Raw genomic sequence first — 14211 nt, 5'->3', positions numbered from 1 at the left:
ATTACAAGTGTAAGCCATTATTATTATTATTAGTCCTGGTTTAGTCCTGGTTTACCGTTATTACAGTCCTTCTTTAGTCCTGGTATGGTCCTGGTTTAATCTTGGTTCAGTCCTGGTTTAGCTCTGGTTTAGCTTTGGTTTAGCTCTGCTTTAGCTCTGGTTTGATTTCATAATGATGTGACATATTTTTCATGTATTTTCAGTCACCTCAGTAGAGTCCCGTGAGGCGCACCTCTCGTCCCTGGTCCATGAGGCCGAGCGCAGGGCGGCGGAGCTGGCGGCTCAGGCCCAGAGAGAGGGCCTCACCCTGGACGCGTGTCAGAACAACAAGGCCCTGAGGAGCTGGGAGTGGAGAAGCCGACTGTATGCACGCATGAGGACCGGCTTCCAGCACGCACGTGAGTACAGGAGGCCTGAACCAGGACTGAACCAGGACTGAACCAGGTCTCATCCAGGTCTCATCCAGGTCTCAACCAGGTCTCAACCAGGTCTGAACGAGGGTTAAAGCAGGACTAAAGCAGGGCTGAACTAGGGCTGAACTAGGGCTGAACTAGGGCTGAACTAGGGCTGAACTAGGGCTGAACTAGGGCTGAACTAGGGCTGAACTAGGGCTGAACTAGGGCTGAACTAGGGCTGAACTAGGGCTGAACTAGGGCTGAACTAGGGCTGAACTAGGGCTGAACTAGGGCTGAACTAGGGCTGAACTAGGGCTGAACTAAGGCTGAACTCAGGCTGAACTCGGGCTGAACTCGGGCTGAACTCGGGCTGAATTAGGTCTGAACCCTGATAATTCTCATTATCACCAGACTGTGTTGAAAAAAGCATTTTAAACACATTGATTATAAGAAAGTATTATTAGTGCTTGTCCCTTTTTTACATAAGTGTATTCTGTAAAAGCAGCACTTAATGACAAAATAACACTTTTGCACTCTGTCTGCAGCTAATAATAAGCTATTTTTATTTCTCATCAACATTGAAGTAAGCACCAAAATCAGTGCTCTGATTGGCTGTGGTTGAGTTGGCTGTGCTTGAGCAGTCTGCCCCAGTTTCACAAGCTTTTCTAAAACTTGGTCCGGCCCATAAATTACCGTTTTTGATCAAAGTTGGATCAAATAAATACTTCTCCTTTCTTGGTATGAAAATCAGAGGCCCCATATATAAATACATGACACTTAATTTCAGCACATGTAACGTGTTTCTGTTGTCTCTTTGTCTGCCCCTGCTTAGGTCCCCCAGAAGCCCCGACCATGGTGCGTGTCAGCGTGAGCAGTAGCACCTCTCTGAGTGTCAGCTTCCAAGAGCCTCAGAGCCTCAACTCCACTGTGGTCACCAAGTATAAAGGTACAAAAAGTATTCATAATACTACAGTAAATGGTTATGCAAGTACACTTAATACTACAGTGCACATAGAAGAGCCTCTGAGTCTCAACTCCACTTTTGTCACCAAGTATAAAGGTATACAAAATACTGCAATACTCAGCATGTAAGTACACATGACACTACAGTACACATATAAGAGCCTCAGACCTTCAACTGCGCTGTGGTCCACAGGCATAAAAACTAACATTTAATAGTTCAAAAATATTAAGTCACTATTAAAACAATTATGACATGCCTAATATTGAACCATTTGAAATGTCAATCTTGTGGCTTTAATCAATCAATCAATCAATCAATCAATGCTTATTTATAGAGCACTTTACAACACTTAAGGTGACCAAAGTGCTTTTCAATTAAATAAAACTAAAAGCAAGTTAAAATCATATTAAAACAGTAAAATAGGAGAATAAAATACAATAAAATACATTAATGCAACAAAATATAAAGCCATTTTAAGCCATTTAAACTGGAATGTCTCTTTTTGAATGAATAATGCAACATTTTACATTTTACATAATAAGTTCCCCTTAATTCATTCAAACTGATAGAGAAGACGTTGAATTGTGTGCCAGTTTTTGTTTCATGTAGACAGGCCCAATAATGACAGAGATATTAACCATAAACCAGGTCACACCTCGGCACTCTGACCGTTAGAGGGTAAATAATAGACTTCTGTCCTGTCTCCTGCTCAGTTTCTACAGTGTACGATTCTGCCGAGTGTCTGCTCTACTCTCACATTTTCACTATTTCATTTTAATTCTGAAAAACATTTATTCCTCCTACGCATCATCACAGAAGAACTGAACAATAACTCAGGCACAAAAGAAAATCAGACTAATTCAAATGGAAATAATTGTTTTTAGTGTTTACAGGTAACCCGCCATTTTAGTCTGAGTAAGGTTAAAAAATATTTTTCATTTCAGATTTGAACATAAAAAAATGAACTTTAAAGGTCCTATATTATACAAAATGAATTCTTGTGGGTTTTAAGCTATGTTATAATACTGTTACCTCCTCAAAACATAGCTGGAATTTGTTTTGTTTCATTCACACATGTTTGAGTAATCCAGTATTATTAGTCTGTCTACATCTCCAAAGCTCAGAATACTCTGTTCCACTTTGTGATGTCATGTAGTGGTAGTTTTCAAGTTAACTGTTACCTTTTACCTTTTTCTTCAGTAGAGATAGGAAATTTCAGGCCTGAAATCATCCAAATGGTTCTAGTGAAGGTGTGTGGAGTTTAAAAGCACAATTGAGCACTTCCTGTATTACCGCATGACATCACAAGGTAGAACAGGGTGAGAGAAGAACTCTCACCCTCAGCCTAAATACACAGAGTTTGTGTGTTAAACATTTGTGAATGAAACAAATTACAACTCCAGATCTGTTTTTGATGAGGAAACATTATAACATAGATTAGGAAATAGCATAAAATGGGCCTTTAATGCAATAAGCTTTTTGGCCATTGTGAATGATACTACATTGTTCATCACTGGATATTTTATCACCACTCCTCCTTCATTCTGCTGCTTCTGTTATAGTCCTCATTATTAGCTTTTATTTATAATTGTAATCTACAGAGGTGGTAGAGTAGCCAAATGTACTCAGAATAGTATTACTCAAACAAGAGTAACTGTTTGATTTGAAGTGAATGTGATTTGAAGGGAAAAACCTTTAAAAAATGGTATCTGGTATTTTCAAAGGACAGACACAAAATGATCATACCTGAAGGAGCAGTGCAAGAAATACAAATATCAAAATCATCTCTTATTGTCAACATAAAGCTTTTGTCACTTATAAACTTACTCACAGAGGGAAGAGGAACTACAACTTTTACTCAAGTAAGAGCACTGTTACACTACAATATATTACTCAAGTAAGAGTACTGTTACTTCAATAAAAACAATACTCAAGTATGAGTACAAGAAAAGTATTTTGCTAGAAAAGTACTCTGAAAACTACAATTTATTTAAAAATCAGTGTAAATGTAATGTAATGTCCTTGTAATAATATGTTTTTTCCAGTGGAGTGGAGCTGCCTGAAAGACTTCTCTCTTCTTGCTGGAGACGCTGTTTTGGACAATCTCCAAAGTCTCAAGTTCTCCATCACTGGACTCACCACGGTAAAAACACACTAAACATGAATTTTTCAATACCACAATACAAGGTTGTAAAATACAGCAAAAATATGTCAGTTTGAGTAGTCATAATTGGGTAATCTCCTGTCCACTGTGAGATCTAAACCTCCCTGTGTGTCAGATGCCCTTCTTGTAAGTCAGATGCCTTCCCTGTGTGTCAGATGCCCTTCCTCTGTCTCCATGGGGTCTTTTTCTGTGTAAAAGCTGCTATCCCTGTAGTTTTGACCTCTACAAACATGTTCTGAAAAAAATGGGATTCTCAGATTTGTTTAAAGTTCACATTTCTCTTTTGCATGCACTCCCTGTGTCTGGGTGGGTTTCCTGTGGTTTCCCCATCAACCCAAAACATGCACGATAATCCTCCAGTTAGGTACTCCTGATCGGGATCTTGGCTCAGACCCGGTCCTCTGCTTGTGGTTTAGTTCTGTACATTTGGGTTTTAAATACTTTAGTGTGACATTTCTGCAAAGACATCTGGAGTGAAAGGGCAAAAAACACACACATTATGAAAATGAAGTGGTGGGAGTGACTATTTCAGATTCTGATTTAGATACGAGAGCATCCAACAGGGATGTAGCTAACCATTACATTAGCTGCCGACTAGTTTTAGTTAGTAATTTTTAGTTTGTTGATATTTTGCAGTGACATCACACTTTGATGTCCTACATGTATTCCTATGGCAGAATGTTCAGTAGTTACCATGGCGACACATTGTTCACAAACACTGAAAAATTCAGAAAGTAGTCTGAAAACTCGAGTAAAAAATGCAATGACAAATAAATAACATTGTGCCATGGTCATGTTTAGGTGTTTGATTTTCAACAAAAAGGTGATTTCAACTAATGCTAACTTATAGTTACAATGCTAGCTTGTAAATATAAGCACAAATCAGCTCACTAGTTGTTCCATTTAAGTCAGTTCTCTCTGGTCAGATTGTGTTAGAATAAAACTCAGATTAAAGTTTAACTTGAGTAACAGAGCTTTTGACACGGCAAAGCCTTCAGTTAGTGTCACACCCCAGAGAACGCTGATGACATCAGCTCGCTATTGAGTCTAATTACCATTCTTCACACAAGTCCATAAGATGTTATGGATGTAAATAAAAGACAGCTTTATTTCCAAACAAGATGGCAAATAAACAAGCAAAATTCAATTTAAATTTAGCAGTCAAAAACCATTGGCCCCTACCGGGTCACTCAAGACAGAAGCGCCACCGGCAAGCGAACCAAAAGTCAAACATTTGCCTGTTATACCATGATGTAGTCAGGCCACAGTGTCCTACCCTGGTGTGAACTCTGGAGCTGCGGTTGTGTCTCGTCAATGTGGGTGAAGTGTCTTGCCTAAGGACATAACAACAACAGTCACTAGAGCCACTAGCGCCCCACTGTGGCACCTGGTATTCCCAGCGGTCTCTCATCCAAGTGTTGACCAGGCCCAGTTATGCTTAACAAAAGAGCTCAGATCAGACTTTGATACAAGTGTAGAATATAAAGTTTATGAACACAACAAGGTATGGTCACAGTCTAACCTCTGCAGCTGTGGAACAGTCTAACCTCTGGAGATGGACTTAATAATGAGCCTGAATGTCAGACGCCCACACAGCTCACCACAGAATACATTTGAAAACATTAGAATAAAAATGACAATAGAAGGTTTGATTGAGAGATTACGCTCTGGGCTGTGAAATGGTAAATACAGTTGAAACCAGAAGTTTTTATATTTTATATACACACACACACCCACCCCCCTACACACACACACACACACCCCCACACACCCCCACACCCCCCCACATATATATATATATATATATATATATATATATATAGACTTACGTTTTTTGTTTTTTCTTACTGTCTGACATGGAATCAATTTTTCACTACTTTCTTCAAAGTCAGAAGTTTACATACAAGGAAATATTGGACATCTTTCCCCAGTAAATTGTTGACTCTGTTCCAGACATCTAAAAGATGAGTAATAATGGGTCCATAAAAGCTTTTAACGGTTTTATATGGCAATTTAGCATGTAGCAAGGTGGGCATAGTATGAGGTTTAATCAATTGCGCTTCAATTGGTACCCACGCTGCAGATTTTCCAGATTTAATCCATGCAGTAAGTGATCTTAAAGCAAAGCACCATGAGTACCATTCAAAGTTAGGAAGGCCCATCCCTCCAAAGGATTTTAACCTAGACAGAGTTGAAGCCCTGATTCTAGGCTTTTTTTTACTCCAGAGAAATAGGCTTATAATTGAATGTAATTTTTTTTAAAAGTCTTGTGGTGGGGCGAGTGGTAACATGGAGCTCATGAAATTTATACGGGGCAATAAATTCATTTTGATTACGGACATGCAAGCCTGAAACGACATTGGGAGAGAGGCCCACCTTTTAAGATCACCATCTATGATAGACAACAGATTTTTGTTGTTATTTTCAATCAGGGGATTTAGGGAGGAGTGAATGAGAACTCCTAAATATTTTATACTTGATACAATTGGTATATTATAAGAGGGGTCATTTAATATCGTTGATCCCAGAGGCATCAAGGTGGATTTAGCCCAGTTCACCCTATAACCCGAAATGTTTCCAAACAATTCAAATATATTCAAAAGATAAGGTACTGATTGCGATGGATTGCTGGTGTAAATTAAAATGTCGTCTGCATACAGTGAAATATGATGAAGTGTGTCATATATTGTAATAGGTGCAATTTCTTTAGACTGCCTTACTAGTTGTGCAATGGGTTCCAAAGACAAACATATATTACATATATATTTCCTTCAGACACCAATCTTTCATAACCATTCACTTTTAATTGATAAGAAACCCATCTCTTTTTTATCTTGGGAGCAAAAAGGGGTTCGTGATTTTAGTAATATTATAGGGCATAATGGATTAAGAGAGTTCCATGATTTACAAAAATGCTATAATTTACCAGGTACATCTTTTTTTTTCTACCTACAGTTGCGCACAGCAATGCGTTCACATGGGGTTCCTTGGGGGTGCATGCTGGAAAATCACCCCCTTCACATTATCTTGGCGAAAACACAAAGTTATGGAACAATTTCTGACCTGTATAATTTAATTCTCAAGAGCTCCCAGAAAAATTTACCGATCGAGCAGCTTTGGAAAACTGAACTGAGGGATCACTCAGAGTGGGATTGGAATCATATCTGGTCCAATATTTCCCTTTCATCGAGGAATCCCAATCACCAGATGATTCATTATAAAATAATTCATCGAGCTTACTTATACCCTAGAAGATTACACCAAATGAAAATAAAAGACAACCCTCACTGTGATCTCTGCGCTGGCAAAACTATTGGCACTTTCCTTCACATGGTCTGGGAGTGCCCGGAAGTGAAACACTTCTGGGAAAATGTCTCAAGGACACTATCTAAAATAATAGGTGTAACCATCCCTTGCACTCAGAGGCTTATTTTGCTAAATGATCTTTCCAAAATAAACTTGACAATCAACGACCGGCGTGCATTACTAGCAGGCCTCACAGCTGCCAAAAAAATTGTAACATGTCGCTGGAAGTCACTTCAACCTCTGACTGTAAAAGGGTGGCTTTTGTCTTACCGAGAAATAATTCAGCTGGAGTGCTCTGCTGCTCGAATGCACGGAGCAAAAGCAAAAAACATTTTTTGCTGGTCTGACTAGCCACTACCCTTTTACTAGCCAAAATCAAAATCTGAATATATGGTGTTTTTTTTGTTTTTTTTTTTTGTCTGTTTTTTTTGTTTTGTTTTTGTTTTTTTGTCTCCCTGCACTATGTGGATATTTATGTCAAACTGTACTGCTCTAACTGTATATTTATGAAAGATGCACAATTTGTGTACGCTTAAGTCCTTTTTATATATATAGTACATAATGAATATGTATAATCTAATTTCTGCTGATGTCTTTTGACGGAGGAAATTTGCTGTTACTGTATGGAAAGAATTCAAACCTGGACGGGATTATTTTTTATTTTACTTTTTACTTTTACTATTATATTATATGACGGCCTCAAAGAGATTCTGGCAAACCGTCCGACGCCTCAGGAGGGGGAAGCAGTGCTTCACCAACACTGTTTACAGTGCGGGTGGAGAGCTGCTGACTTCGACTGGGGATGTTGTCGGGCGGTGGAAGGAATACTTTGAGGATCTCCTCAATCCCACTGTCACGTCTTCCGAGGAGGAAGCAGAAACTGGGGTCCCAGAGGCGGACTCGTCCATCACCCTGGCTGAAGTCACTGAGGTGGTTGGCAAGCTCCTCGGTGGTAAGGCTCCGGGGGTGGACGAGATCCGTCCTGAGTACCTCAAGTCTCTGGATGTTGTGGGGCTGTCTTGGCTGACACGTCTCTGCAACATCGCGTGGCGGTCGGGGACAGTACCTGTGGAATGGCAGACCGGGGTGGTGGTCCCTCTGTATAAGAAGGGGGACCGGAGGGTGTGTTCCAATTACAGGGGAATCACACTCCTCAGCCTTCCCGGTAAGGTCTATTCCAGGGTACTGGAGAGGAGAATCCGACCGATAGTCGAACCTCGGATTCAGGAGGAGCAGTGTGGTTTTCGTCCTGGTCGTGGAACACTGGACCAGCTCTATACTCTCCATCGGGTCCTCGAGGGCTCATGGGAGTATGCCCAACCAGTCCACATGTGTTTTGTGGATCTGGAGAAGGCATTCGACCGTGTCCCTCGTGGTGTCCTTTGGGGGGTGCTCTGGGAGTATGGGGTCCGGGGCTCTTTGCTAAGGGCTGTCCGGTCCCTGTATGACCGGAGCAGGAGCTGTGTTCGCATTGCCGGCAGTAAGTCAGACCTGTTCCCGGTGCATGTTGGACTCCGCCAGGGCTGCCCTTTGTCACCGGTTCTGTTCATTATATTTATGGACAGAATTTCTAGGCGCAGCCAGGGGCCGGAGGGGGCCTGGTTTGGGAACCACAGGATTTCATCTCTGCTGTTTGCAGATGATGTTGTCCTGATGGCTTCTTCGAGCCAGGACCTGCAGCAGGCACTGGGGCGGTTTGCAGCCGAGTGTGAAGCGGCTGGGATGAGAATCAGCTCCTCCAAATCCGAGGCCATGGTTCTCGACCGGAAAAAGGTGGTTTGCTCTCTCCGGGTGGGTGGTGAGTCTCTGCCCCAAGTGGAGGAGTTCAAGTATCTCGGGGTCTTGTTCACGAGTGAGGGAAGGATGGAGCGGGAGATTGACAGGCGGATCGGTGCAGCGTCTGCAGTGATGTGGTCGCTGTATCGGTCCGTTGTGGTAAAGAAGGAGCTGAGCCGGAAGGCGAAGCTCTCGATTTACCGGTCAATCTACGTTCCTACCCTCACCTATGGTCATGAGCTCTGGGTCATGACCGAAAGGACAAGATCGCGGATACAAGCGGCTGAAATGGGCTTCCTCCGCAGAGTGGCCGGGCGCACCCTTAGGGATAGGGTGAGGAGCTCGGTCACACTGGAGGAGCTCGGAGTAGAGCCGCTGCTCCTACACGTTGAGAGGAACCAGCTGAGGTGGCTCGGGCATCTGCTCAGGATGCCTCCTGGACGCCTCCCTAGGGAGGTGTTCTGGGCATGTCCCACCGGGAGGAGGCCCCGGGGAAGACCCAGGACACGCTGGAGGGACTATGGCTGTGTCTCAATTCGCCCACCTGGCCTTAGAATCACCATTGGAAGGGCGGTTCGAAGGGCAGTGACGTGATTTCCGGCGCGACAAGGGCTGTCCCATTTCACCCCACCCTACTGAATGCGGCCGACAAACCTGCCCTTCCCTTTGCACCGTTTCCATGGAGATCGGACGTAACTGAAGCCTGCATCCGTGCACACTTCACGCACTTCTATATCCCGTCATGCACTGCGCCTACGCAAAAAAGAGAAGAAAATGGAGTCCGTTGCGCAATATACGTTCAAATGTTCGTACTGGTTTACCTCATCTACAACAGTGTGACATGAAGCTGTTAAATCTGAATAAAGATCTGTACAGTGTGTTTGATGATTAAAAAGGAGTTACATGGAATAAAGGAATGTGCAGTTATTGCTAGACAATAAGAAGACATTATTATCATTAAAAATTATTACTGCAATAAGAATAATGTAAGAATCTTCGTTTCTATTGTAAGCGTCAAAGACCAAGAGACTGAAACGTAAAGTCAGAAGAGTTTAATGAGTTGCACACAGGTAATGTGAACAATGAAGCAACGGACTCTCCAGAAAGGACAGAACAGAGTCCTGAGACGTGCACAAAATCTTCATGTGTTCCGGTACATTCCATAGGTCTGCGCCCCTCGTGGGCACGTGTCATTTACTTTCGTGTTAGTAAATCAAGATACTAGCTTGATGTAGCGCTGCACTGCTAGAAAATACCTTATAATAATCAGATGAAAAGAACTGGCACGGCATAGAAGGGAAACAGTGCCCTCTACTGTTATTAAAGTGGTGTAGCCACTGGCCAAAATACCGAACCATTAAACTGCAATATCCCACTTTATGTACAACTAATCAGTGTTCTCTGGTTTATAGACTATGAATGTAAAAATTATATTGTTACCTCTGTCTCTGTTATTACTTTTTCACAAGGTATATTTTGTTTAAGTTATGAAGTAGCTACAATTGAGAAAAAAAAATCACCTCGAACGTTATATTTGCCTATTGATATTCAATCTAAACAGAAAGAAACGGCTGTGACGACGACATCTTGACTTTTTTTCTATTAAATAATAAATCATTAAAAATAACGTACGTAATGTACGTATCGTACGTTCAAAGACAGCGGTGGAAGTGCGGTCCGTGGTGTAGGCCTGTCCCACTTCAGCAAGATGGCGGCTACACTGAGGAGGGAAGATTCTCCACCGGAACCTTCAAACTGCACTTTTGAAGAGTACTTCGTAAGGACCCTTGAAGGGTGCATTTGGCGAATTGAGACACAGCCTATGTCTCTCGGCTGGCCTGGGAACGCCTTGGGGTCCCACCGGAGGAGCTGGAGGACGTGTCCGGGGTGAGGGAAGTCTGGGAGTCCCTGCTTAGACTGCTGCCCCCGCGACCCGGCCCCGGATAAAGCGGAAGAAGATGGATGGATGGATGGATATTATTATTATTACTACATTGTATTGTTTTTTATATGTTTATTTTGTATTTAATTTGTCATTATTATTATTGTTAATTTTATTAATTAATTAATTTATTTCATTTTATTTTATTTTTTGTCTATATGCCCATCGGGGTGGCGGGTGGGAAAAAAGAAGGGGGAAAAGGTAATCAGATTCTAATCTGTATATTTGCACCTGAGACTGATACTTTAATAAAAATTTGATCACAAAAAAAGAAGTTTACATACAAAAGATTACTATGCATTTAAACAATTTGGGAAAACCCAGATGATGATGTTATGTCTTTAGTAGCTTCTGATAGGTATAATGAGTTCATTAGAGATATATCTGTAAGAACTCGGATATGAAGAGAATTGTGGACTTGCACAAGTCTGGTTCATACTTGGGTGCAGATTTCAGATGCCTGAATGTGCAAAATGTTCATCAGTTAAAATAATTATGTGCAAGTATAAACACCATGGGAATGTCCAGCTATCACACCGCACAGGAAAGAGACATGTTCTGTGTCCCAGAGATGAATGTGCTTTGGTCCAAAATGTGCACATCAACAACAAGAACAAAAGCAAAAGACCTTGCAAAGATGCTGGCTGAAGCTGGTAAGAATATCTCATTATCCAGAGTGAAACAAGTACTGTACCGACAAGAAGCCATTACTCCAAAAGAAACATTAAAAAGACAGATTACAGTTTACAAAACTAAAATTGAACCTTTTGGCCATAATCATCATCGTAAGGTTTGGAGGAAAAAAGGGGGAAGCTTACAAGCCTGAGAACACTGCAAAACAACCCCACACGTCATGTTGTGGTTTTTGTTGTTTTGCTGCAGGAGGAACTGGGGCACAAAATAAATGTCATCAGTAGGAAAGAACATTATATGGAAATACTGAAGGAACATCTTAAGACATCTGCCAGGAAGTTAAAGCTTGGGCACAAAATGGGTTTTTCAAATGGACAATGACCCAATAGCCAAACTGGTTACAAAGTGGCTTAAGGATAACAAAGTCAATGTTTTGGAGTGGCCATCACAACGCCCTAATCTCAATCCTATTGAAAATTTATGGACAGGCTTGAAAAGGCATGTGCGAGCAAGGCAGTCTACAAATTTGGCTCAGTTACACCAATTCTTTCTGGAGGAATGGGCTAAAATTCCTGCCAATTATTGTGAGAAGCTTGTGGAAGAAAATCTAAAATGTTTGGCCCAAGTCATACAGTTTAAAGGGAATGGTACCAAATACTACTGAAATGTATGTAAACAACTGACTCTGAAGAAAGTACCGGTAATGCAAAAATGGTCTCAAAAAATCTTTTCTCTCATTATTCTGGCATTTATTAGATACAAATAATTTTCGTAATCCTAATTGACCAAAATTTAAAAAAGTTTAGTGTGATTTTATGTCAGGCAGTAAGAAAAAAAAACAACGTATGTATGTTTTTATCTAACGTATGTAAACTTTCGGTTTCAACTGTAGATGGTGAATGGCCACATTTCTTTAGCACTTTTCTACCTTCACTGCTCAAGGCGCTTTACATGAAGGAACCACTCAACCATTTACACACAGTCATACACCAGTGTGCACAGACACTGGAGGCAAGGCAGGTTAAGTGTCTTACCCAAGGACACAACAACAGTATTTATCTGTGGGAGCTGGAATTGCGCTGCCAACCTGTGAACCAGAGAGTCTGACCACTCTCCCACTGATGTTTATATGTCAAATTTGAACCACTTTCGGATCAGAGGATGAGCACTCTACCAACTGAGCTGCTGCATGTAGTGTTTTGGTGAATTTTGACTCAAATTTAATGAGTAAACTGAGAAATGTCATAATTCATCATTATGTCATTATAATTTTGACTATTTTTAACTAATCTGAGAGAAGGTATAATGTGTCCTCTGCATCTGACGCATCCTTCACTATCTCTGGGTCAAATCTGTCAGGAGCAGTGGACCAGATCTGTGCTAAATTCCTGGTCAGGATTACCTAGGAGGATTATTCTGCTGTTTTAGGCTGACTTGAGGACTTGAGAAACCCACCCAAACACAGGAAGAACATGCAAAACAACTGTCCCTGTCTCTTTTCATAAAACTATATGAACAAATGACAGAACATATTTGTGGTGTTGGGGATTAAAAGGACAGAGGGACATTTAGTGCAAAGTCGTATATTTTACTGTATTATGACTTAAGTGCTGTAGAATATTTTCAAAAATGTCTTTAAAAGTGAACTACCTGTCATTACTGCCTAATTATTTTGGCTTTTTTTTTTGTGAGAGTTGGGCTTTAACAGTTCAGTCTCATTTCTGCCTTTTGTGCAGTTACACCTTTAACATTCTGAACTCTTTCTCATCATTTTACCATAATTAAACTTTAATGCCGACCCTCTCCTGTGAATCAATGCCTTAATATGCAAACGGAAATATTAAAAACAATAATCAGACCAGCTGCTATTCACATCATGCTCCTAATTTTAAATTAAGTTTTAGTTTTCCTGACACAATAATTTCAATTTTTATTTTTTTTATTTTCATTTTTTATAACACTTTTTTTCTACTGCTACTGCAAAGAATAGGTAAATTTGCATTAGTCTAGGTTCAGTCCTGGTTTTGTCCTGGTTTTGTCCTGATTTTGTCCTGATTTTGTCCTGGTTCAGTCCCGGTTCAGTCCCGGGTTCAGTCCCGGTTCAGTCCCGGTTCAGTCCCAGTTCAGTCCTGGTTTAGACCTTTTTAACATTTTTATTTTGTTTGTTTTTCAGGGTCGAGTTTATTTCATCAGAGTCTCAGCGTACAACATGAAGGGTTGGGGTCCTACGGCCTGCTCCCTCCCCCCGTCTGCAGCGCCATCGAGTGAGTACTACTAATACTATTACCACTATTACTACAACTGCTCATAAACACCTGACTTCTGCTGTCAGCTCATCACCTCAAAGGCAGAGATAAGCATGTTGCAGCAGCATCTATTAACATATTATCTTTGCACACTTAGCGGTTTATGGAAGAAATATTGTCATTAAAAGGTATTTAGTTCTTTAAAAAAAATAATGATCCATGCAGTGTACCACCTTTATTGCAAAATTGTGATATTATTGTATCATGAGACAAGTATTGTGAATCAAATCATGAGGGACCCTGCAATTCCCAGCCCACTCAGTACCTGTGATGTGTGCGGTACTTTCACTACAAGTGTAATTTAATTTGAGTATTTAGTTTGACAGCTTTTTAGAGTTTTGCCTGTGTAAAACCTCAAGAGACATTGTAGTTCAGAGAATTCAAACTCTATTCAGATCTCTATTAAAACCTATTTAAAGCCCCTGTTTCAGTCAGCTCTCAAGGCTGTGTGTGGTTTGATCTCTCAATAAATGTGCTTTTTATTGCTTTTCAACTCATGCTCTTATATTTTCACTTTTTCTTTTATTACAAACCTCACGACTTTCTGAGGAGCATGAACTATAAATGTGTACAGAATCTTCAGAATAACGCTGGGTCCTTCTTTTGTTAAGTCACTTATAATGTTTTTAATGTCCTGGTTTGAACTGACGTAAATGTGTTCATCTCTTGTCATTTTAGAGTAAGAGATGGAGCAGAGGAGAGGATTAGAGGATCAGATGATGCAG

General features: G+C 40.8%; 1 protein-coding gene across 1 annotated transcript in view; it reads left to right on the top strand.

Moving 5' to 3' along the window:
- Positions 1–14211, top strand: part of ankfn1 (ankyrin repeat and fibronectin type III domain containing 1) — an 89010-nt gene that overhangs the window by 58087 nt on the left and 16712 nt on the right. The window contains exons 10-13 of the mRNA XM_033984280.2: positions 204–398; positions 1228–1341; positions 3405–3502; positions 13354–13444. Coding sequence (XP_033840171.2) covers positions 204–398; positions 1228–1341; positions 3405–3502; positions 13354–13444 — 498 coding nt within the window. The remainder of the gene's footprint in view (positions 1–203; positions 399–1227; positions 1342–3404; positions 3503–13353; positions 13445–14211) is intronic.

The sequence above is a fragment of the Periophthalmus magnuspinnatus genome, chromosome 19 (assembly GCF_009829125.3).
Source record: "Periophthalmus magnuspinnatus isolate fPerMag1 chromosome 19, fPerMag1.2.pri, whole genome shotgun sequence".
Classification (NCBI taxonomy): Eukaryota; Metazoa; Chordata; class Actinopteri; order Gobiiformes; family Gobiidae; genus Periophthalmus; species Periophthalmus magnuspinnatus.
This window is presented reverse-complemented; position numbering and strand designations above follow the sequence as displayed.